The sequence below is a fragment of the Pongo pygmaeus genome, chromosome 20 (assembly GCF_028885625.2).
Source record: "Pongo pygmaeus isolate AG05252 chromosome 20, NHGRI_mPonPyg2-v2.0_pri, whole genome shotgun sequence".
NCBI lineage: Eukaryota > Metazoa > Chordata > Mammalia > Primates > Hominidae > Pongo > Pongo pygmaeus.
In genome coordinates this window covers 64,171,860-64,197,225 of record NC_072393.2, presented here as the reverse complement: position 1 = coordinate 64,197,225, position 25,366 = coordinate 64,171,860, and the positions used below count along the sequence as shown (strand labels likewise).

At 44.1% G+C, this 25,366-nt stretch overlaps 1 protein-coding gene across 5 annotated transcripts; it reads right to left on the bottom strand.

Annotated features, from left to right (window-relative positions):
* Nucleotides 1–10,251: 10,251 nt before the first annotated feature.
* On the bottom strand, nt 10,252–17,940 carry ZIK1 (zinc finger protein interacting with K protein 1). Of its 5 annotated transcripts, none has more exons than XM_054464579.2 (4): nt 17,671–17,940; nt 17,067–17,105; nt 13,398–13,524; nt 10,252–12,067 (listed from the first exon to the last, which is right to left on the bottom strand). In XM_054464579.2, the coding sequence occupies exons 1-4, from the start codon at nt 17,701–17,703 to the stop codon at nt 10,803–10,805; spliced, it is 1,464 nt and encodes a 487-aa protein (XP_054320554.1). In that variant the 5' UTR covers nt 17,704–17,940; the 3' UTR covers nt 10,252–10,802. The 5 variants fall into 5 exon arrangements, with proteins under 5 accessions (XP_054320554.1, XP_054320556.1, XP_054320555.1 ...); XM_054464581.2 differs by having other exon boundaries at nt 17,445–17,912; XM_054464580.2 differs by lacking the exon at nt 17,067–17,105.
* Nucleotides 17,941–25,366: the final 7,426 nt, after the last annotated feature.

The following is a 25,366-nucleotide window of genomic DNA, read 5'->3' as shown; positions in this document are numbered from 1 at the left end:
ACAAAGGTGCTATAAATATTCATGTACAAGATTTTGTGTGGACATAAATGTTTAACTCATTTGAGTAAAACCAAGAAGCTGTATTACTGTATCTATGGTAATTGTTTTGGCATTGTTTCACATTTTGAATCAGTTGAGAAACCTTCTCAGGTATCTTAGAGGAAGCAAAAACAAAGTGCTTCTTCCTTTTTTCCTTTTTCAATGATCTCTAAGCCTCCAGATGTCTGTGAATGTCACCCTTTGAATAGACATACACATACACACAACACAGTCACACTGCATAAGTGTGTTACTATTGCACACCTATCTGCAGGACCAGAGTTCAGTTACCCATTTCCTTAATATCTAGTGCACAGGAATATGGAGAAAGGGTCAGCATGTTAAATGACATCAGAGAGACACAAAACAAAAACATGCCCCATTCCAGAATGTGGCAAATTCTGGACAAATGTCTCATTAACTTCAAGAATAATAATAAAAAGTGGTAGCTGTGTATTATTATAGACTCACCAGACAAAACTACTAATAGCCATATAGATTCATTTTGGATCTGATTGCAATGAATTTGTCTTAATCAATTTTGGAGACAATTCAAGGCGACTGAGCACCGATGATATATTTTATGATGCCTTAAATAATGATTGATAAAGTTATAGGAATTATGAAAGAGCTCTTATGCTTGGAAATGCATTCTGAAGAGATGCAGCATTGAATGACAAGATGTGGGAATGGTAAGTAAAATAAATATGTGTGAAAAGAGTTGAAACAAGAATGGCAACTAAATGATAAGTAATAATGGAAGATTTAGGAAGGTTTCATAGTGCTTCTGAACACAGTCCTTTCCATTTGTGTATATACTTGAAAATATCCATTAAAAGAGGAAAAATATGTTTTTCTACCCATTACTTGTTAAGAGGGATGGACTAAAAAGGGCAGGTGGAAACTTATGGTTTCAGGGGTTTAAGTATATATTAAAATAGAAATTATATACTTTAAATATGCAGAATTTAAGACAACTAGATTTCACTTAAGCCACTTTTAAAAACACAAGTAATAAATACCCAAAGTTGTCACTTCTTAATCATTTTACTGTTTTACTCTTATATATACATTGTTCTATAGTGAGCAGGTGTATGAAAATCTATCCCAAAGGCCAACGAAACTGAAAGGCCAAAGAAGGAGAAACAGGCCAAATTGTTTTCAGAAACATTTCATAGGGACTCATGAACAGAAGTGATGTCTTGTGCAGCTGTGAGACAATGGATCCCTATATCTGCCCTCCAGAAGGCAGTTTCCTTTACATCCTTTATAGGACCCTTTTTGTAGTGGTCAACAAGGCTGGAGTATTTTGTTTTGTTTTGTTTTGTTTTTTTGTTTTTTTGAGACGGAGTCTTGCTCTGTTGCCAGGCTGGAGTGCAATGGCGTGATCTCGGCTCACTGCAACCTCCACCTCCTGGGTTCAAGTGATTCTCCTGCCTCAGCCTCCCAAGTAGCTGGGATTACAGGCACCCGTGGGCCACCACAACCGGCTAATTTTTCTATTTTTAGTAGAGATGGGGTTTCACTATGTTAGCCAGGATGGTCTGCATCTCCTGACCTCGTGATCTGCCCACCTTGGCCTCCCAAATGTTGGGATTACAGGCATGAGCCAACACGCCCGGCCTGGAGTTTTTAGGGTAAAACATGTGCAGCTGTTCACGTCTTCAGACTTTCTTGCCAAGACTCGTGACCATTATGGGAGAGAAGCATTTTGATGATACCTATGCTACTGCTTCAGAACATAGGTGACCATGACAGCTTCACTTCAAGATGGCATCAGTCTTGCCACACCACAGGCTGTATGGTTCCTACATACATGTTCTTGAGGTTATCTGTGGCTACTGTATTGGCAAGGTGAAAGTAGAATACAATGGTGTGATGCTACCCACTTCTTCTCAATTCATGTTCAATGACATTATTTTGACAACTTGTAATTGGCCATGGTGGGAGTATTTTACCAGGGAAATTGGCAAATATTAAAAACAAGGGCTTATTTGTTTCATTGAATGGTTAGACCTAAGAAAGTGAGGGAGAATTTGTCAATGAAGGTAGTGTTTCAGGTATATAGTGTCTGTAGTTGTTACACTGTGAATAGATCAAAAAATTGAGAAAATATTTTCCCAGTATTTGAAAACAATTTTATCATTTAGCAAAGAAGTGCATTGCATTACTGAAGAATGAGTAAAGTTTCAACATAAGTCTTTGTTATACATGTCTATTTATTAATGAAAAAGAAAATATCACCAACATCCATTTAAAAATAAGCAAAAGACATTAATAAACATTCTTCCAAAGAGGATATACAGGTGGCAACTAGATACAAGATGTTCAAATGTTCAATACCATAAAATACCAGAAAAATGCAATAAAATCACAGACAGATGCTATTATACAGCTATTAAAACAACTAGAATTAAAATGACTAACCATACCAAGTATGGCGAGAATGTAGAGAAACAAGAAGGTTCACATACGGTTGATGAGAATGTAAATGGTAGCGTTAGGTTATAGTCTGGCCGTGTCTTTAAAAGTGAAGCATTCATGTACACTGTACTACTGACACAGGAGAAATAAAGCATTTCTGCATATTAAGAGTTATATGCCTATGTTCATAGTAGCATTATTTGCAACAGCCCAAAACTGGAAAGCATCCAACTGTTTATCCAAATTGTGACATATCCACAGACTATTTCTCAGCAATGCAAATGAACTATTCACATAAGCAATATTGATAAATCTTAAAAATAATTGTGCATCGGCTGGTGTGGTGGCTTACGCCTGTAATCCCAGCACTTCAGGAGGCTAAGGTGGGCAGATCACGAGGTCAAGAGATCAAGACCATCCTGGCAAACATGGTAAAACCACATCTCTACTAAAAACACAGAAATTAGTTGGGGCACCTGGAAAATCGGGCCACTCCCACCCGAATACTGTGCTTTTCCGACGGGCTTAGGAAACAAAAAAAAATGGCACACCAGGAGATTATGTCCCACACCTGGCTCAGAGGGTCCTACACCCACAGAGTCTTATTGATTGCTAGCACAGCAGTCTGAGATCAAACTGCAAGGTGGCAGCGAGGCTGGGGGAGGGGCACCCACCATTGCCCAGGCTCGCTTAGGTAAACAAAGCAGGTGGGAAGCTCCAACTGGGTGGAGCCCACCACAGCTCAAGGAGGCCTGCCTGCCTCTGTAGGCTCCACCTCTGGGGGCAGGGCACAGACAAACAAAAAGACAGCAGTAACCTCTGCAGACTTAAATGTCCCGTCTGACAGCTTTGAGGAGAGCAGTGGTTCTCCCAGCATGCAGCTGGAGATCTGAGAACAGGCAGACTGCCTCCTCAAGTGGGTCTCTGACCCCTGACCCCTGAGCAGTCTAACTGGGAGGCACCCCCCAGTAGGGGTAGACTGACACCTCACATGGCCGGGTACTCCTCTGAGACAAAACTTCCAGAGGAACGATCAGACAGCAGCATTCGCGGATCACAAAAATCCGCGGTTCTGCAGACACCGCTGCTGATACCCAGGCAAACAGGGTCTGGAGTGGACCTCTAGCAAACTCCAAAAGACCTGCAGCTGAGGGTCCTGTCTGTTAGAAGGAAAACTAACAAACAGAAAGGACATCCACACCAAAAACCCATCTGTACATCACCATCATCAAAGACCAAAAGTAGATAAACCACAAAGATGGGGAAAAAACAGAGCAGAAAAAGTGGAAACTCTAAAAAGCAGAGCACCTCTCCTCCTCCAAAGGAATGCAGTTCCTCACCAGCAACGGAACAAAGCTGGATGGAGAATGACTTTGACGAGTTGAGAGAAGAAGGCTTCAGACGATCAAACTACTCCGAGCTACAGGAGGAAATTCAAACCAAAGGCAAAGAAGTTGAAAACTTTGAAAAAAATTTAGATGAATGTGTAACTAGAATAACCAATACAGATAAGTGCTTAAAGGAGCTGATGGAGCTGAAAGCCAAGGCTCGAGAACTACATGAAGAATGCAGAAGCCTCAGGAGCCGATGCGATCAAGTGGAAGAAAGGGTATCAGTGTTGGAAGATGAAATGAATGAAATGAAGCGAGAAGGGAAGTTTTGACAAAAAAGAATAAAAAGAAACAAACAAAGCCTCCAAGAAATATGGGACTATGTGAAAAGACCAAATCTGCGTCTGATTGGTGTACCTGAAAGTGACGGGGAGAATGGAACCAAGTTGGAAAACACTCTGCAGGATATTATCCAGGAGAACGTCCCCAATCTAGCAAGGCAGGCCAACATTCAGATTCAGGAAATACAGAGAATGCCAAAAAGATACTGCTCAAGAAGAGCAACTCTAAGACACATAATTGTCAGATTCACCAAAGTTGAAATGAAGGAAAAAATGTTAAGGGCAGCCAGAGAGAAAGGTTGGGTTACCCACAAAGGGAAGCCCATCAGACTAACAGCGGATCTCTCGGCAGAAACTCTACAAGCCAGAAGAGAGTGGGGGCCAATATTCAACATTCTTAAAGAAAAGAATTTTCAACCCAGAATTTCATATCCAGCCAAACTAAGCTTCATAAGTGAAGGAGAAATAAAATACTTTACAGACAAGCAAATGCTGAGAGATTTTGTCACCACCAGGCCTGCCCTAAAAGAGCTCCTGAAGGAAGCGCTAAACATGGAAAGGAACAACCGGTACCAGCCGCTGCAAAATCATGCCAAAATGTAAAGACTATCGAGACTAGGAAGAAACTGCATCAACTAACGAGCAAAATAACCAGCTAACATCATAATGACAGGATCAAATTCACACATAACAATATTAACTTTAAATGTAAATGGATGAAATGCTCCAATTAAAAGACACAGACTGGCAAATTGGATAAGAGTCAAGACCCATCAGTGTGCTGTATTCAGGAAACCCATCTCACGTGCAGAGACACACATAGGCTCAAAATAAAAGGATGGAGGAAGATCTACCAAGCAAATGGAAAACAAAGAAAGGCAGGGGTTGCAATCCTAGTCTCTGATAAAACAAACTTTAAACCAACAAAGATCAAAAGAGACAAAGAAGGCCATTACATAATGGTAAAGGGATCAATTCAACAAGAAGAGCTAACTATCCTAAATATATATGCACCCAGTAGAGGAGCACGCAGATTCATAAAGCAAGTCCTGAGTGACCTACAAAGAGACTTAGACTCCCACACAATAATAATGGGAGACTTTAACACCCCACTGTCAACATTAGACAGATCAACAAGACAGAAAGTTAACAAGGATACCCAGGAATTGAACTCAGCTCTGCACCAAGCGGACCTAATAGACATCTACAGAACTCTCTGCCCCAAATCAACAGAATATACATTTTTTTCAGCACCACACCACACCTATTCCAAAATTGACCACGTAGTTGGAAGGAAAGCTCTCCTCAGCAAATGTAAAAGAACAGAAATTATAACAAACTGTCTCTCAGACCACAGTGCAATCAAACTAGAACTCAGGATTAAGAAACTCACTCAAAACCGCTCAACTACATGGAAACTGAACAACCTGCTCCTGAATGACTACTGGGTACATAACAAAATGAAGGCAGAAATAAAGATGTTCTTTGAAACCAATGAGAAAAAAGACACAACATACCAGAATCTCTGGGACACATTCAAAGCAGTGTGTAGAGGGAAATTTATAGCACTAAATGCCCACAAGAGAAAGCAGAAAAGATCCAAAATTGACACCCTAACATCACAATTAAAAGAACTAGAAAAACAAGAGCAAATACATTCAAAAGCTAGCAGAAGGCAAGAAATAACTAAAATCAGAGCAGAACTGAAGGAAACAGAGACAAAAAAAACCCTTCAAAAAATTAATGAATCCATGAGCTGGTTTTTTGAAAGGATCAAAATTGATAGACCGCTAGCCAGACTAATAAAGAAAAAAAGAGAGAAGAATCAAATAGACACAATAAAATATGATAAAGGGGATATCACCACCGATCCCACAGAAATACAAACTACCATCAGAGAATACTACAAACACCTCTACGCAAATAAACTAGAAAATCTAGAAGAAATGGATAAATTCCTTGACACATACACTCTCCTAAGACTAAACCAGGAAGAAGTTGAATCTCTGAATAGACCAATAACAGGATCTGAAATTGTGGCAATAATCAATAGCTTACCAACCAAAAAGAGTCCAGGACCAGATGGATTCACAGCTGAATTCTACCAGAGGTACAAGGAGGAACTGGTACCATTCCTTCTGAAACTATTCCAATCAATAGAAAAAGAGGGAATCCTCCCTAACTCATTTTATGAGGCCAGCAGCATCCTGATACCAAAGCCAGGCAGAGACACAACCAAAAAGGAGAATTTTAGACCAATATCCTTGATGAACATTGATGCAAAAATCCTCAATAAAATACTGGCAAACCAAATCCAGCAGCACATCTAAAAGCTTATCCACCATGATCAAGTGGGCTTCATCCCTGGGATGCAAGGCTGGTTCAACATATGAAAATCAATAAATGTAATCCAGCATATAAACAGAACCAAAGAGAAAAACCACATGATTATCTCAATAGATGCAGAAAAGGCCTTTGACAGAATTCAACAACACTTCATGCTAAAAACTCTCAATAAATTAGGTACTGATGGGAACGTATCTCAAAATAATAAGAGCTATCTATGACAAACCCACAGCCAATATCATACTGAATGGGCAAAAACTGGAAGCATTCCCTTTGAAAACTGGCACAAGACAGGGATGACCTCTTTCACCACTCCTATTCAACATAGTGTTGGAAGTTCTGGCCAGGGCAATCAGGCAGGAGAAGGAAATAAAGGGTATTCAATTAGGAAAAGAGAAAGTCAAATTGTCCCTGTTTGCAGATGACATGATTGTATATCTAGAAAACCCCATGGTCTCAGCCCAAAATCTCCTTAAGCTGATAAGCAACTTCAGCAAAGTCTCAGGGTACAAAATCAATGTACAAAAATCACAAGCATTCTTATACACCAATAACAGACAAACAGAGAGCCAAATCATGAGTGAACTCCCATTCACAATTGGTTCAAAGAGAATAAAATACTTAGGAATCCAACTTACAAGGGACGTGAAGGACCTCTTCAAGGAGAACTACAAACCACTGCTCAGGGAAATAAAAGAGGATACAAACAAATGGAAGAACATTCCATGCTCATGGGTAGGAAGAATCAATATCGTGAAAATGGCCATACTGCCCAAGGTAATTTATAGATTCAATGCCATCCCCATCAAGCTACCAATGACTTTCTTCACAGAATTGGAAAAAACTATTTTAAAGTTCATATGGAACCAAAAAAGAGCCCGCATCACCAAGTCAATCCTAAGCCAAAAGAACAAAGCTGTAGGCATCACGCTACCTGACTTCAAACTATACTACAAGGCTACAGTAACCAAAACAGCATGGTACTGGTACCAAACAGAGATATAGATCAATGGAACAGAACAGAGCCCTCAGAAATAATGCCACATATCTACAACTATCTGATCTTTGACAAACCTGAGAAAAATAAGCAATGGGGAAAGGATTCCCTATTTAATAAATGGTGCTGGGAAAACTGGCTAGCCATACGTAGAAAGCTGAATCTGGATCCCTTCCTTACACCTTAAACAGAAATTAATTCAAGATGGATTAAAGACTTAAACGTTAGACCTAAAACCATAAAAACTCTAGAAGAAAACCTAGGCATTACCATTCAGGACATAGGCATGGGCAAGGACTTCATGTCTAAAACACCAAAAGCAATGGCAACAAAAGCCAAAATTGACAAATGGGATCTAATTAAACTGAAGAGCTTCTGCACAGCAAAAGAAACTACCATCAGAGTGAACAGGCAACCTACAAAATGGGAGAAAATTTTTGCAACCTACTCATCTGACAAAGGGCTAATATCCAGAATCTACAATGAACTCCAACAAATTTACAAGAAAAAAACAAACAACCCCATCAAAAAGTGGGCAAAGGATATGAACAGACATTTCTCAAAAGAAGACATTTATGCATCCAAAAGACACATGAAAAAATGCTCATCATCACTGGCCATCAGAGAAATGCAAATCAAAACCACAATGAGATACCATCTCACACCAGTTAGAATGGCAATCATTAAAAAGTCAGGAAACAACAGGTGCTGGAGAGGATGTGGAGAAATAGGAACACTTTTACACTGTTGGTGTGACTGTAAACTAGTTCAACCATTGTGGAAGTCAGTGTGGCAATTCCTCAGGGATCTAGAACTAGAAATACCATTTGACCCAGCCATCCCATTACTGGGTATACACCCAAAGGACTATAAATCATGCTGCTATAAAGACACATGCACACATATGTTTATTGCCGCACTATTCACAATAGTAAAGACTTGGAACCAACCCAAATGTCCAACAAGGATAGACTGGATTAAGAAAATGTGGCATATATACACTATGGAATACTATGTAGCCATAAAACATGATGAGTTCATGTCCTTTGTAGGGACATGGATGAAATTGGAAATCATCATTCTCAGTAAACTATCGCAAGGACAAAAAACCAAACACCACATGTTCTCACTCATAGATGGGAATTGAACAATGAGAACACATGGACACAGGAAGGGGAACATAACACTCTGGGGACCGTTGTGGGGTTGGGGGAGGGGGGAGGGATAGCATTAGGAGATATACCTAATGCTAAATGATGAGTTAATGGGTGCAGCACACCAGCATGGCACATGTATACATATGTAACTAACCTGCACATTGTGCACATGTACCCTAAAACTTAAAGTATAATAATAATAATAAATAAAAATAAAAATGTAAATATCAAAAAAAAAAATTAGTTGGGCATGGTAGTGCGTGCCTGTAGTCCTAGCTTCTCAGGACGCTGAGGCAGAAGAATCGCTGGAACCCAGGAGGAGGAGGTTGGAGTGAGCCAAGATTGCGCCACTGCACTCCAGCCTGGTGACAGAGTGAGACTCCATCTCAAAAAAAAAATTGTGCATCATCAGGAAAAATGGAGTAAGTATTTTATGATTCAATTCACATAAAATCCTAGAAAACACAAACTATTCTCCTGTAGGGAAAGTAAATGACGGGACTCCTGAAGGCCTGGAAAGTGTACGCAGAGATTGTAAAACAGCAAGAGGTAAATCATGAATATGTTCATGATCATGATTATGATGGTTTCACAGGCTTGTATGACAAACTCTTCAAATTATACACCATAAATGGATGTAAACTATGGCATGTCAATTACACATGAAGAAAGTGTGTAAAACATGTTTCAAAATAAAGTATCTGATCACCCACCTTTCAGAAACCAGAATGCCTAGCAATCTCATGCTGACTGCACTCTCTCTTCAGGCCTGGGGAAGGGCAACCATGCATCCCTCCATGCAGGAAATGTTGGCAAGCAATGAAGGCTGTGGCAATTTGAGACAACAGCAACACTGGTGGAAATCACAAGAGCTATCAATACATCCCTGGCCTATAGGACTTCTATTATCTTTATCCTCCTTTTTCTGCCTCTACAGCAATGCACTTGAGGTGAACAACCTAGAAAACCAACAAGAATTTTTTTTTAAAAACCCTTTATTTTTGCTGACAATAACCTCAGCTATTGGACATACACAGATTTCTAGGTCCTATGACTGCTCAAAGCCACAGTCACGGGACGATTTGTAAATGTACTTTTACAAGAGGCACATTCCAACTAGTTTGCTACAGAACACATAGTACAGAAATACCCAGGTATTTCTGTACCAATTACAGTTCACATGTGACTCCCATTGTCTTCTGCGTGACATCAGCCTACGGAATGTTTGATATCAGGGCGTGTCTCCTTATAGAACCCCATGAAAAGCTTCTCAGCAGCACTGGACATCATATAACATCCTCTGGAAACAATGGAATAAAATCGTCCTATTCCCGGAGGCACACATGCTTGTCATAACAGCTGGCCTCTCCTCAGGATGACCTCTAGTCTCACAGAAAGAATAGGGATCCAGGCCACAAATTAGAATGACCAAAACCTTGCATTTTTTCCTAGGAGATTTTAGGTAGCAAAGCAAGTATGACCAAAACCAGAATTAGAATTACTCTGTCATCTTACTTTTCCTGCAGAGGCCCACAAAAGCCATCCATTCCTTCATATAGAGTTGAAGTCTGTTTCCCAGCCACCCCACACAGTAAACAAAACCCCAAGACTACAGGTAGATTCAAATATAAGGCTTTTATTAGTGCACAAACTGGAGCAATGTGAGGCAGCCATTCACCACATGGTGACTTGGAGGCTGGAAGGATGACCAAGTGTCATGTGAGACCAAGAATTTACATGAAGGGAATCCTTGCACATGTGTCCAGCAGAACCAAGGCTGGGCCCTCCTGACCAAAACTGGGTCACATGTATGCTGTGATCAGTCAGAAAAAAGAATGAATTTTCTCTAATGGCTTAGATTGCTCAAGATTTCCTCCAAAGACAAGAGAACACACAGATGTCTGCCTTGTCTTAGCACATAGGGGTGACCATTGCCCACTGTGCAAGGTGGTAGAGGGTAGACGGTTTCTACCAGAGAAACAAGGAAGAATGAGGTTCAATTTCAGGCAGATGGCTCCCTCACAAAGGCTCTCTACTGCTACAATACTACAGGGACAGCACATTCCCTGTAGGTCTAAGGCTCTACTTAAGTGTGGACTTTCAGGAGCTAAATGATGATAGATCTTGAGTTGAAGGCGCTTCCACATTTGCTGCATTCATGATGCCTCTATGTGTTATGACATTTTTGGTGATGTATGAGGCTGGAGCATTGGCTAAAGGAATTCCCACATTTGTCGCACTCATAAGGCCTTTCTCCAGTGTGAACCACTTGGTGTTGAATGAGACCAGACTTTTGGCTAAAGGACTTTCCACACTGGCCACACTCATAAGGCCTTGCTCCAGTATGAATTCTCCGGTGTTGAATAAGGATGGAGCTTTGACTAAAGGATTTCCCACAGTCACCACACTTATAAGGCCTTTCTCCAGTGTGAACTCTCTGGTGTTTAATGAGGGTAGCTTTTTGACTAAAGGATTTCCCACATTGGCCACACTCATAAGGCTTTGCTCCAGTGTGAATTCTTCGGTGTTGATTAAGAATGGCACTTTGACTAAAGGAATTCCCACATTCACTACACTTATAAGGCCTTTCTCCAGTGTGAACTCTTTGGTGTTTAACAAGGGTGGCTTTTTGGCTAAAGGATTTCCCACACTGGCTACACTCATAAGGCCTTGCTCCAGTGTGTATTTTCTGGTGGTCAACAAGGCTGGAGTTTTGTCTAAATAATTTTCCACATTCGCTGCACTCATAAGGCCTTTCTCCGGTGTGGATTCTCCGATGGTCATTCAGGTGGGAGGTTTGGCTAAAGAATTTTCCACATTCATTGCACTCCCAAGGCCTTTCTCCAGTATGGACTCTCTGGTGCTGAACAAGTGAGTACTTGCCACGGAAGGCTTTCCCACATTTGCTACACTCATAAAGCTTTTTTCCAGTGTAGACTCTTGGATGGTAAACAGGAGTGTGTTTGTGCCTGGAAGCCTTCCCACATTCACCTGACTTGTAATGACTTTTTTGACTGCGAATGTCCTCTCCACATTCAGTAATTGTGCTGGGTTTCTTGCCTCCAGGAAAGACCAGGGACTTCAGAAGCCCCAACATGGCTGGGAGGTCCTTTCCAACCTCCCATTTGCGAAAGGGCTTCAATGACATACGGAATAGGCAGCACTCCATATATGAGGCTCTGTCCATGTCCCTCTTCAAGGATTTCTTTGCACTGTGATGCTTCTGGTGCTGGTGATGGTTTGTACATTCTCCAACCAAGTATGGTTTCCGCCCAGGGAGATCAGCTAGATGCAAAATATCTTTCAGGACTGGGACACACATTTCACAGGATTGAGTCTTCTGTGTGGATGAACCTGCCTTTGACTGTGACACTCCTACAGAAACATTCTGGTCAGAAGGTGTCTCTTCATCCTCTGTTCCATGGCCACAACCTGAAAGCAGAGAACTGCTGATGAAATATACATTGACTATGCTGAGAGCAAGAAGCCCCATTACACACATACCAAACAAATGATTCACCAGGTTTGTTTTGAGGATAATGGAGCTGGGGGCAAGTTGAGGAAGGGGTTGCTTTGCAATACTGGATGTCTAAAGATCACAGAATGAGGGAGGCCTCACCAAATAAAGGACACAAGGATGGGATGAAGGATAGGGAATGGCATTTTCTTCAAACCATTCCTCTACCAACAGCCTCAAAAGTTATCCTTGAGTAGCCTTCCAATTCCTAAAACTCACCACATAGTCTTCAGGAGGACCTTGTCTGCTGGTGACACCTGCATGCTGTGCAGAAGGTTGACTGTGCCCAAGCCCAGGAAAATACAACTGAAACTGAGTAGCAAGTGATATGATCACATATCTTCATGTGATCTTATATACATACTTCATGAGACATTATGTGTGTGTCAATGTTGGAAAACACTGCAGAGGGAGCAGTGCAGAGAAGCAGATGACGCATGAAGATCAGAAAGGTGGAGGCAGCCAGGTGCTAGAAGTCATAGATAAAAATAATAAGACAGAAAAGTGTCAAGTACTGGGAAGAAAATATAGAAATGAGGTTTGGCTAGTGGCATGTGCACCCAAACAGTGGTGAAAACAGGACAGGCTCCTTATGTGATCTGAAAACAGCCCGGATATCATGCCCCCAACCAGTTGCCACTCAACAAGCCCAGGCCTTCTCTGAGACCATGTTCACCCTATAAAGCAACCAGGTTTCTCTGCACACCCTCAGTTGTCTAGCTATGTGGGACCTTCATGAAGCCAAGTCCTACCAGAAAGACAGAACATGTGAGTGATCAGCACTGATGCAGAACGACTCAGCACACAACAGCCCATGGGCAAGAAAGTTAATATTAAACAAACAAACAAACTAGAAGGAGTAAGAAGAGCCCATTGTCCCCATAAGTATAGACAATGACAGTGACTACAATCATGACACAGGTAGCCACAAGAAAATGTCAGCTAGCAGATGGGGGTGCAGGGAACTTGGGACACAAGGTGTCATGGATCTGAACACAGACACCCAGCCAAGAAGACAGCAAGCAACAGAGATCTATTTGGCTGACTGAAGAATACCTGCTGCCCAGTGGCAGGTGTTCCCGGACCACTGGGCAGCAGGTGTTCCCAGACCACTGGGCAGCAGGTGTTAGGGCTGCTCAGGCAGTGCACAGTGCTGGATCCCATAGCACATATCCCAAGAAAGTGGGGAAGTCAGCAAAAGATCATAGACAGACCAGGACACTGGAGTTGGTATTAGGGCCTTACCCAGTGAGGCTACAAGGGCAAAGTTCTCCAGCATCACTTCAAGGTACAGGAGTCTCTGAGCCTCATCAAGAAGTCCCCACTCGTCCTGTGAGAAGTAAATGGCGATGTCCTCAAAGGTCACACAGCCCTGTCATGATGGGGACAGGTCACTCCACAATCAATGCCTCCACAAGTTCATCCACCCACACAATCATCCCCACCTTAAGGAAATACAGGCCCTGGAGAAACAGATGCCTACTCTCTCTTCATGGTCCCAATGATCACTGTATCCTTCTATAGCACCAACCAGGAGGTGGGCAGGATGCACCACATCTAAACTTTGGGCCCAGTATGTAGGGGTGTATCCCTTCTTGTCAGGCAGTTCCCCAAGAGTCTTTCAGATAGTGCCTCCTAGACACAATCAAATGTGGGTTCACCTTTGACCCTTAAGTCCTCAATGCCAGGGCCTGGGTCCTTCAGTTCACACTCCCTCTCCATGTGCACATCATTCTTTGAACCATACTCACTCAGTCTCACTCCCACGGCCACCTCCACCCCTCTGCCTGCCAAATTGAGACAGCATCCAGTGCTACACAGACCTCTGATGGTTCCTACTGTCATAGACAGCCCCCATCCTGCTCTGAAGGGCTATCTTCCTGACTCTGTTCCTTGCTTCAACCTCAGCCACCAAGAATCACCTGATGTCAGACACCAATGGCCGTCCTCCACTTGTGCTGCACTTGATGTCCCCTCTTCAATCAACAACCTTCCTCTCACCTCTTAACCCTCATTCAAAATCAGTGGCCTCAGTGGCACAGACTCTCAGTGGCTCTCTACCTCCAACCTAATGACTCATACAGATGAACACTTGTACTCCTAAACTTATTCAACTGCTTGACTGACACCCTCCCCAGACTCACCAAGGGTCACAACAAATTCCTGGTGAGTTTTTACCATGGTGAATAAGCACTAGTCCTAGTGTTTTAGTCAGTTTGGGCTGCTAGCATAATACCACAAACTGGGTGGCTTATCAACAACAGAAATTTATTTCTCACAGATCTGCAGGCAAGAAGCCTGAGATCAGAGTGCCAGCATGGTCAGGTTCTGGTAGGGGCTCTTTCCAGGTTGCAGACTGCTGACTTTTTGTATCCTCACTTGTTGGAAAGAGCACTAGGTAGTAGCTCTCTGGCCTCTTTGTTTAAGAGCACTCACTAATCCCATTCATTAGGGCTCCACCCTCATGACCTAATTATCTCCCAAAGGCCCGACCTCCAAATACCATCACACTGGAATTCGGGTTTAAGCATACGAATTTTGCAGGGACAGAGTCCACTGTACCTGGCTTCAGTGTCATCTTCTACCAATTATTTCTTTATCTCCATGTCTGTCTTATGTCCCTAATGCCTTGGAAGCCTTGACCACTTATCAGACGATATGATTTGGCTGTGTCCCCACCCAAATCTCATCTTGAATTGTAGTTCCCACAATTCCCATGTCATGGGAGGGACCTGGTGGGAGGTAATCGAATCATGCGAGCAGGCCTTTCCCATGCTGTTCTCATGATAGTAAATAAGTCTCACAAGATTTGATGGTTTTATAAGGGGGGAGTTCCCCTGAACAAGTTCTCTCTTGTCTGCTGCCATGCAAGACATGCCTATCACCCTCCACCATGATTATGAGGCCTCCCCAGCCACATGGGATTGTGAGTCCATTAAACCTCTTTTTCCTTACACATTATCTAGTCTCAAACATCTTTATCAGCAGCGTGAAAATGGACTAATACAGTAAATCAGTATGAGTAAAGTGGGGCTCTGCTGTAAAGATAACTGAAAATGTGGAAGCAATTTTGGAACTGGGGAACAGGCAGAAGTTGGAACAGTTTGGAGGGCTCAGAAGAAGACAGGAAAATATGGGAAAGTCTGGAACTTCCTAGAGACTTGCTGTCTTTATCAGCAGTGTGAAAATGGACTAATACACCAGATCATCCTCTTTCCTACAATCTTCCCATGACCACTTTTCTCTCACAACTGTTTGTGATGCTCACCACCTCTACCACGTGTCCAAGCACGAGACACAGTCATAGCCCCAACCTTTCCTTTTCTGTTTTTTTGTTTTGTTTTGTTTTTGAGATGGAGTCTCACTCTGTCACCCAAGCTGGAGTGCAGTGGCATGATCTTGGCTCACTGCAACCTCCGCCTCCTGGGCTCAAGCAATTCTCCTGCCTCAGCCTCCCTAGTAGCTGGGATTACAGGTGCCTGCCACCACACCTGGCTAATTTTTGTATTTTTAGTAGAGACGGAGTTTCACCATGTTGGCCAAGCTGGTCTAGAACTCCTGACCTCAAGTGATCTGCCTGCCTCAGCCTCCCAAAGTGCTAGGATTACAGGTATGAGCCACCACACCCAGCCCTTTCCTGCATTATAAATAGCATTATCTTCATGACCAGGATTACCCACTCCTAATTGTGACCCATAGCTACTCTGGGCCAAACACTGGCCACCACCTTTTGGATTTCTCCATCTTATACCACTTCCAGAATTCTAGATGTACATGGACAGCTACTCACTTGATGTCTCCATATATCATTCTTTGGAATATCTCAGACTATGATAATAGCTAAAGACAAATCTCCTGTTATCCTTAATGAAAATTAATTGGCTGGGCATGGTGGCTCATGCCTGTAATCCCAGCACTTTGGCAGGCCAAGACAGGTGCATCACTTGAGGTCAGGAGTTTGAGACCAGCCTGGCCAACATGGTGAAACCCTGTCTCTACTAAAAATACAAAAAAAAAAAAAAAAAAAAAATTCGCCAGGCACGGTAGCATGTGCCTGTAGTCCCAACTACTTAGGAGGTTGAGGCAGGATCGCTTGAACCCGGGAGGTGGAGGTTGCAATGAGCCGAGATCGAGCCACTGCACTCCAGCCTGAGTGACAGAGTGAGACTCTGTCTAAAAATGGACAAATAAATAAATAAAATAAAAATAAAATCAATCCTATTACATGCTATTTGATGGAGCTTCCATCCTTCCAGATGCTAAACTCAAAATGCCTGGAGTAATGCTTGACCAGTATCTCTTACGCTCAAAATCTGAAAATGCAAGCAGGCCTAATTAAAAATCTGACCCAGAATCCAGCCACTTCTTCTACCTTCACAGCCACTACACTGGTGAAGCCACTATCAAAACTCGCCTTGGCCACCGCAGTAGCCTCCTCCCTGGTCTTTCTATCGCCTCCATCACACCCACAGAGTATTCTCTATGCTGCATTAACAGTGAACCTGATGAGACCAGTGTCAGATAACCTCCCTTCTCTTCTGTAAACCTCCCATTGTTCTCATCACCTCCAGAAAAAACACCCAATTTCTCAGAGCCATTCCAGGCCTGAGTCCTGCCCTGCTGCTCTGAGTTCCCATGAGAAAGAAAGGAGAGTTGTGTTTCCCTGAACCAGCTCAGCTTCACTGCCAACCTTACACATTATTGTACGTAGGCAGGGCAACCTTTCACACCTCATTCCATTGTCTGCCAGCAATAAGAACTTCTACAAATAACCACCAGTCTAGAATCAGGATGTCAAGCTTGGGGTTTGTAAAGAGTCCTTAGGTCAAAGAATTGGATGGTGGCAAAAAGATCCATGAAAAAACCCCAGGATGGGGCCAGGACCAGTGAGGGCCTGGGACACCCTCCACTCACCTTTGTGAGGTCCATATGTGTTTCTGGAGACACAGTAACCTGTGGAAAGCCAAAGATCATGAAAGGCAGGTGACCATACAGGGCTCTACCAATTCAGGCTTCCCTGGATTCCTGTCCAGGCCAGAGCCAGGTGGACTGAGGATGCCTGCATTATTTCTGAGCCTCAGCGTTCCAGTCCTCAGTGCTAACTCTTAGCAACTGTGGGACCTTGCACAAGAACTCAACCTCCCTGTGCCTCTGTGTTATTCCATTCTATTCTAGTCTAACTCCATGAGGTTTTTGGAAAACTTCGAAAGACCTAACTCAGAACATATGCCGCTTCTGTACACAACCCTCCACGGCTCCTAGCATCCTAAGAATTGAGGGAAAACTCCTCACCTTGGCACTCCAGGTATGAACCTTCTTCACTGTATCTCCAAGAGTTTAGAAACGCTGGTCCCTTTGCCTGTCACCCTCTTCCGTGCCTCATCACCCAAGTTCTGGAAATAGGGACCCCACCCACGAGCCCCCACTGTACTGGACATGAGGATCTCGACCGTAGCGACCCAAGAAGGCACTAATTTGGGGATGAAGGAGGGTGAGGCCCAGTAGAGGCAGCGCTCACCTGAGTCGGGGCCCTCAGCGCGGCCGCAGCCATCGGAGTCTGTGGGCAGAGCGGGGCCGGGACCCGACAGCTACAGGCGCGGGGACCTAGGCAAAGCCGTCAACCCCGCCGCCGCCGACCCTTAGATCCCCCACTGTTCAGCGGGAGGACCCCTCCCCTCGCGCCTTCCGACTCTCGCCAAACAAAGCGCTCCCAAAGCTCTGACGGTCTGGATGCACCCAAGCGCTGCAAAAATGACCGCCACTGAAGTGATACCGGAAGTCCCTCCCCGACCCGTTGGTCCCAAAGCGGAAACGACCCTTTTCTCAGCGCGGATTGGCTCAGCATCCCTGCGGCTGGAGCCAAAACCTTCTGGGTACTGTAGTCCCCGCTGGTCCCCAGGGCTCAGGGAAGGATGCTGCCGCCCAGCGTCACATCAAACAAAAGCCAAGCGGCCGCGCTAGGGGCGCAGGGAAATGGCGTCGCCACAGTGCAGGAGAGGGCTGGGCCTTTTCGCTCCTTAAACGGGCTGCTGGTAGATTTCTGTGGTCCCGTCGCGGCTGAGCGCCCGCGTGATTAGAGGCATTGATTCAGGCTCAGGAAGCTGAGGCCGGATCCACACCGACGCGTATTCCACACATATTCGACGCTGCTGTGGGAGCGAAGGAGCCTCGTCCCCCTCCCCTGCGGGGTCAAGGCGTTCGAGGCCGTGCCGGGGCCAAGGCTGTTCTGTGAAAGTCAGGAGCGACGTAGGTGTCGCGCTGTGGGCAGGTGTTCCAGGAGGCCACGTGGGGGCCGCGCCCCCGGCTGCTCCTCCTCTGACCTGAGCCCTTTGACTGTCCCCAGATGCGGGAGGCGGGGCCGAGACGTCCCTTGGGAAGGGGTCCTGGGCAGCTCCACCCCGGGGGACGTCTCCTCCAGGGAGGCCGGGCGAGCTGGGAAGGCCCCAGAGCCGCCGAGGAAAGCGCCTCTGCTTCCCTGAGTCCCCTCCTGGGTCTGGGAGCCACTCCTGCGTTTTCTGACGCCCTCTCCACCGTCTCTCGGCTGAGAACTGGGTCCAGATGAGCCTTGGACCCCGTTGAAGACGTCTCCTACCTCATCTCCCACACCTGCTGAGACCATCTCCAACCGCCCTCAGGGCAGTAGGGAGGTAGGCGGGTTCCTAGGGCACCCCACGCAGTGGCGTACAGTGGTAGGAACGAGGCCTCTGGAGCCCAAGAATGGGATTTAGTCCCCGAGGGGATGTCTCTGCCTTACAGCGGCTGGTATGGGCGTCTGGGGGCACCCTGAGACTCGGCCTATAGGGATACTCATAATGGCCTCCATGAAGGTGCAGGTTTAACCACTGGACCAGTCTCATTTGGCCATCCTCTGTTGGTAACATAATGTCCAGCTATTTTGCAGGCACAGAGCTAAAGAGTTGCAAGTTACACAGCTAGAGAATGTGCAGAAAAGAAAATGTCAGGCCCAGTGCGGTGGCTCACACCTGTAATCCAAGCACATTGGGAGGCTGAGGTGGAAGGATCACTTGGGCAACATAGCCAGGCCCCGTCTCTACAAAAACTAAAAAATTACCCGGGTATGGTGGTGCACCTGTAATCCTAGCTACTCAGGATGCTGAGGTGGGAGGATCGCTTGAGCCCAGGAGATCACGGTTACAGTGAGTTATGATTATGCCACTGCACTCCAGCCTGGGCAACGGAGCCAGACCCTGTCTCAATAAATAAATAAATAAATAAATAAGAGAAAAGAAAGAAAACATTGACCCAACACTCGGAGCTGAAGTCTCACCTACCAGACTCTACCCTGTCACCACAGGAAACCAAAATATTGGGCTATGGCCGGAACCCAAGTGCTGAAACATTTCCGAAAGCAAGAGGTCTGTTGTCTCTGAATGTTGGGTGATAACACCCCTGTCCCCGCCTTGCTATCAATAGATTTGTTTGAAGTCCTTCCAGTCAAAATCCACCCTTCCAGTGCTTACCAACCTGTCCTTCCTAATCCTTAAAAGCTGCCCCAAACCCCATATTGGGGAGACAGATTTGAGCTGGACTCCTGTCTTCTTGTTTGTCCACTTGCAATAAAGGTTTGCTTTTCTCAAAAACCTGGTGCCATGGCATTGGCTTCTGTGTGCATCGGACAGCAACCCTTTTCCTTATTAACACTGGCACCCTCTAGGTGCCACGGTTCTGCACCTCACTACCCTCTGGTCCCAGAGGCCAGCAGCCCCCACAATGGCCACCTAACACCTGCCCTCACCCTCACTGTCCTCTCAGAGTTGCCACATCAGATCAAACATGGCTCCCCAAACTTCAAGCATGTGTGTCCATCTAGGCATAGAACTAGCGGAATTGCCTGGATAAGTTGGGGAGGAGGGATAGCCTAGCTTGGAAAACCTGCTCTGTGTGGCATGCCCAGGGGACAAATGACCCACCTACTCCTGAGGCCCAGTCCTTCAGGGAGAAGCCCAGCCAGAGATGAGGGAGGCTGCCAGTGGTCACAAAGCAGTAATAAGTTCCATCTATGGCTAAACTTATGTGAGACCAACAGTCAATAAATACCTAAAGAGAAAGCTGAAAAAACATTGAAGATAGAGTGCAAGAAAGTGTGAAGCCCTTAGGATGTGGATGAGTTGTTTTGTGTTTTCTTTCTGTGTTTGTCTATTTGGCACAGCTATTCAAGTATAGCTTGGCAGTGTCATTCATATAGTCCACTAACTTCTATTACTGTTCACCCAGTTAATCCCAAGGGATTCCGCAGGTACCAAATGGTGTGGAGGAGTGTTGACCTCAAGGACCATGACATCTAGCAATGGACTGAAGATAGCGGAGGCCAGCTCCATCTGCAGTTAGAACATTCCAGAGGGCCCAGGTTTAGCTCCATCCTGTCTTTGTTTTTTTGATTTCTTATCTTTAATCTTTAGGGGTACATAGTAGGTGTATATATTTATAAGTTACATGGCGTAGTTTGATACAGGCACACAGTGTGTAATAATCACATTGGAATAAATGGTATCCATCACCTCAAGCATTTATCATTTCTTTGTGTTATAAGCATTCCAGTTATACTCTTAGTTATGTTTAATTCTTTTTTTTTTTTTTTTTTTTTGAGATGGAGTCTTGCTCTGTTGCCCAGGCTGGAGTGCAGTGGCACGATCTCAGCTCTCTGCAAGCTCCGCCTCCCGGGTTAACGCCATTCTCCTGCCTCAGCCTCCTTAGTAGCTGGGACTACAGGTGCCCGCCACCACGCCTGGCTAATTTTTTGTGTTTTTAGTAGAGATGGGGTTTCACCATGTTAGCCAAGATAGTCTTGATCTCCTGACCTTGTGATCTGCCCGCTTCGGCCTCCCAAAGTGCTGGGATTACAGGCGTGAGCCACCGTGCCCGGTGAGTTATGTTTAATTCTACAATAGATTATTGTTGACTGTAGTCACCTTGTTGTGCTATCAATTACTATGTCTTATTCCTTCTATCTGACTATATTTTTGCACCCATTAAATATCCCCACTTTCCCTTCCATTCCTGCTACCCTTCTTAGCCTGTAGTAGCCATCCTTCTAAGCTCAATCTCCAGGAGTTCAATTGTTTAAATTTTTAGCTCCCACAAATAAGTGAGAACTTGTGAAGTTTGTCTTTCTGTGCCTGGCTTATTTTACTTAACATAATTTCCTCCAATTTCACCCATCTTCTTGCAGATGATGGGATCTCATTCTTTTTTTATGGCTAAATACTACTCTATTGTGTATATGCACCACATTTTCTTTATCCATTTATCTATGGACAGTTAGGTAGCTTCCAAATCTTGGCTGTTGTGAATAGTGATGCAATAAACATGAGAGTACAGATCTCTATTAGATATACTGATTTCTTTTCTGGGTGGTGTAAACTGTATCATATGGTAATTCTATTTTTACTTTTCTGGGGAACCTCCAAACTGTTCTCCATAGTGGCTTTACTAATTTACACTCCCACCAACAGCGTATGAAGGTTCCCTTTCCTCTCTGTCCTGGCCAGCATTCATTATTGCCTGTCTTTTGCATAAAAGTCATTTTAACTAGAGTGAGATGATATCTCATTGTAGTTTTGATTTGCATTTTTCTGGTGATCAATGATGTTAAGCACGTTTTCATCTACCTGCTTGCCATTTATCTGTCTTTTAAAATTTGTAGTTTTATGAGTACATAGTGTGTATGTATATTTATGGGATACACGAGATATTGTGATACAGGCATACAATGTGTAATAATCATATCAGGGTACACAAGCATTTATCATTTCTTTGTGTTACAAACATTTTAGTTATAATACTCTTTTCGTTATTTTTAATGTACAATAAATTACTGTTGACTGTAGTCTCCCTGCTGCACTATCAAATACTAGATCTTATCCATTCTACCCTGTCTTAAGGAGGCCTTGGTAGCCATGCTGAGGTTATGGGGTGCTGCTTCCAAAACCAAAAGTATTATGGGCAGCTGGTATGAAGGATCATAGCCTTATGGTCTGTGAGATCCTGTATGTTTAAGAAAGCCCAGCCTTATTGCCAGTAATTAGTTTTAATGGTGTATAGCATGAGGCTGAAAGAGACAGTTTCCTGCATCAGAAGCTTTTACTCAACAAATGGCCATTGTGTGTGGTTCAGCGATTCCAAGAGGCATGAGAAGTGTAAACCAAAAATAAAATTCCCAGCCCCCCAACCATCTGAATGCAACCTTTCTCTTGGCCAAGGGCATTCCAAAGTTAGTCTGAAAAACTAGTTCAGGACGTGATGGGAAGTGAGGGTCAGACTTGCCCTCCTTCCCTTGGAATTCAGGCACAACTGACCAGCATTAACATTAAAACAGAGATTTTAAGACTTTTTGTAGGAATAAGACAGTGAATTCCAGCCTGATTGTAGTATAGCATCACATGACAGATAGCAGGCCCTGAAAGGAATTGAAGTATTTTACTCTAAACTTTATTTATTTGACATATTTTGAAGAGGCCCTGCAAAGGTGTGTCTTGTGGAGTCTGCATTCTGCAGAGAATCCCCTTTCCTCTCCAGGGCTTTTTTATTTTCATGATCCAGGAAAGAATTAACAAAGAGTCTGGCACCTTTCAAAGTCTGATAAGAAACACTTACAGTCTATTCCCTCTGAAGCCTGCTATGTGAAAACTTCATCTGCTTAATAAGAACGTTGGTCTCTACAACCTCTTATCTTAACCCAGACACTCCCTTCAATGGGTTCCAGGTCTTTAGATAAACTCTTTCGATCAACTGCGAATCAGAAAATCTTTGTGTCTGCCTATGACCTAGAAGCCCTCCTCCACTCCCCACTTCTCATGGTTGTACAAGCTCTACAAGAAGCATGGTGCCAGCATCTTCTTCTGGTGTGGGCCTCAAGCTGCTTCCACTCAGGCTGGCTTGCTACATGGTAAGAGCAGGAGCAACAGAGAGAGATGGGGGAGGTGCCAGGCTCTTTAAACAACAAAATCTCATGTGAACTCATAGAATGAGGACCTACTAATTACTGCAAGGATAGCACCAAGCCATTCATGAGGTATCCACTCTCCTGACCCAAACACAAACTAGGCCCACCTTTAACATTGAAGATCACATTTTGACATGAGATTTGGAGGGGACAAAACATCCAAACTATATCATTTTGCCCATGGCTCCCAAAATCTCATGTCCTTCCCGCATTGCAAAATACAATCATCCCAATAGTTCTCAAAAGTCTTAACTCACTCCTGCACCATTCAAAAGTCCATGGTCTTATCTGAGACTCCAGCCACATTCCTTCCACCTATTAACCTGTAAAATTAAAAAACCATTTACTTCCAAGATACAATAGTTGCACAGGCAGTGGGTAAATATTCCCATTCCAAAAAGGAGAAATCAGCCAAAAAGAAAGGGACAATAGGCCCCACACAAGTCTGAAACCCAGCAGGGCAGAAATTTAACCTTAAAGCTCCAAAATAATCTTTGACTCTATGTCCTGCATCGATGGCACACTGGTGCAGGTGAGGTGGTGTCGTTGTCTGGGGTAAATACCTGAGGTTTGTTGTCTCATGCCAAGGAAATAAAGGATGCAGAAACACAAGGAGTGAGGTTAACAGCGGAGGTTTAATAGGCAAAAGAAAGAGAGAGAGCCCCCTCTCTCCTGCAGAGAGAGGGGTCCCAAGTGGGTTTTTCAGTCTGCAGCAAAATGCAAGGGGTTTTACAGATGAGCTTGAGGAGGTGGTGTCTGATTCACACAGGGCACAAAAGATTGTTTGGATCAGGCATGCAATTTGGATAGGGCACAAAAAACCAGTTAGGGCTATGTATGTCATTTGCATAGGCTGTGAAAAGCTGGCCGTCCCCACCCTAATCTTTTATTACGCTGATGGGTTCTCTGATTTGCCAACACCATGTTACCTGTTTCTTTACTGTACATGTGGTGACAAAGAAAAGGGAAGATGGAACCTCCACGTTGAACATACCTGGCCCTCAGGTAGCCCTTTTCTATTGGTACAGCTGCCGGCATTCACCTGTGCAAGTATCCAGCTTGCTTATCTATGTCTGTAGCTTGATTTTTCAGGCCATTCTTTTTAAGAAAAGAAATGATTTGGGGGTTGCTTTTTACTAAAAGAGAAATTCTGCTGAGGACTCTTTTACCCTCACTATCTGCCTAAATAACTTCTTTTTATCTTCTGTGTCATATGTCCCCCTCAGGAGTGGAAACCCTAACTGCTGTTAGGGGGAGTTGGGCAACAGCTGTTTCTGGCTACTTCCTGGTGAAGAGTGGCATTGTGTCAGGGACAGCAGCAAGGGCTTCTCCTGGGGTCGATCTAAGGGTCCTCAGAAAAATGGCATGTCCACACATGGTTCCATCTGCAACACCATTTGGAGTTTAATAGCTTCTAGGTGAGAGGAAATAATTCGAGTTATAGCATTGAGTATGCAAGGTCCAAATATTAGTATAAAACGCTTAAGCAAGAGGGACTTAATAAAGGAGCTAACCAATTCCATAGAGAAGACTGGAGTTCATTAAAGACAGATTGTAGCCAGACAGGGTTGGGGCCCACATTTTCTCTTAACCTGTCAATGATTTTAATTTGATCTTTGTGGGGTTTTTTTGTTTTTGTTTTTGTTTTGTTTGTTTGTTTTTTGTTTTTTGTTTTTTTGAGATGGAGTCACGCTCTGTCACCCAGGCTGGAGTGCAGTGGCATGATCTCGGCTCACTGCAACCTCCGCCTCCCAGGTTCAAGCAGTTCTCTGCCTCAGCCTGCTGAGTAGCTGGGATTACAGGCACCTGCCCTCACACCTGGCTAATTTTTGTATTTTTAGTAGAAATGGGGTTTCACTATCTTTGCCAGGCTGGTCTTGAACTCCTGACCTCGTGATCCACCCGCCTCGGCCCCCCAAAGTGCTGGAATTACAGGTGTGAGCCACCAAACCTGGCCTAATTTGATCTTTAAGCACCTATAGGTTCTCTTCTACTTGACTAGAGGTGTTGACCCAGAAGCAGCATGTTTCATTTAAAAGTACACAGGTACCTCCTACTTCAGCCATAAGGACATCTAAGGCCCATCTATTTTGTGCCACTCCAGAAGCTAAAGAGTCTATGGATTGTTGCTTTGCTTATGCTTCTATGCCTCCCAGGAGGTGTTGCCTTCCACCCTCACTGCATCATAATGGAAACATTAAGTACTGATCTTTCTTTCAAGGAGAGGAATTCCAACAATCTAGAATAGGCT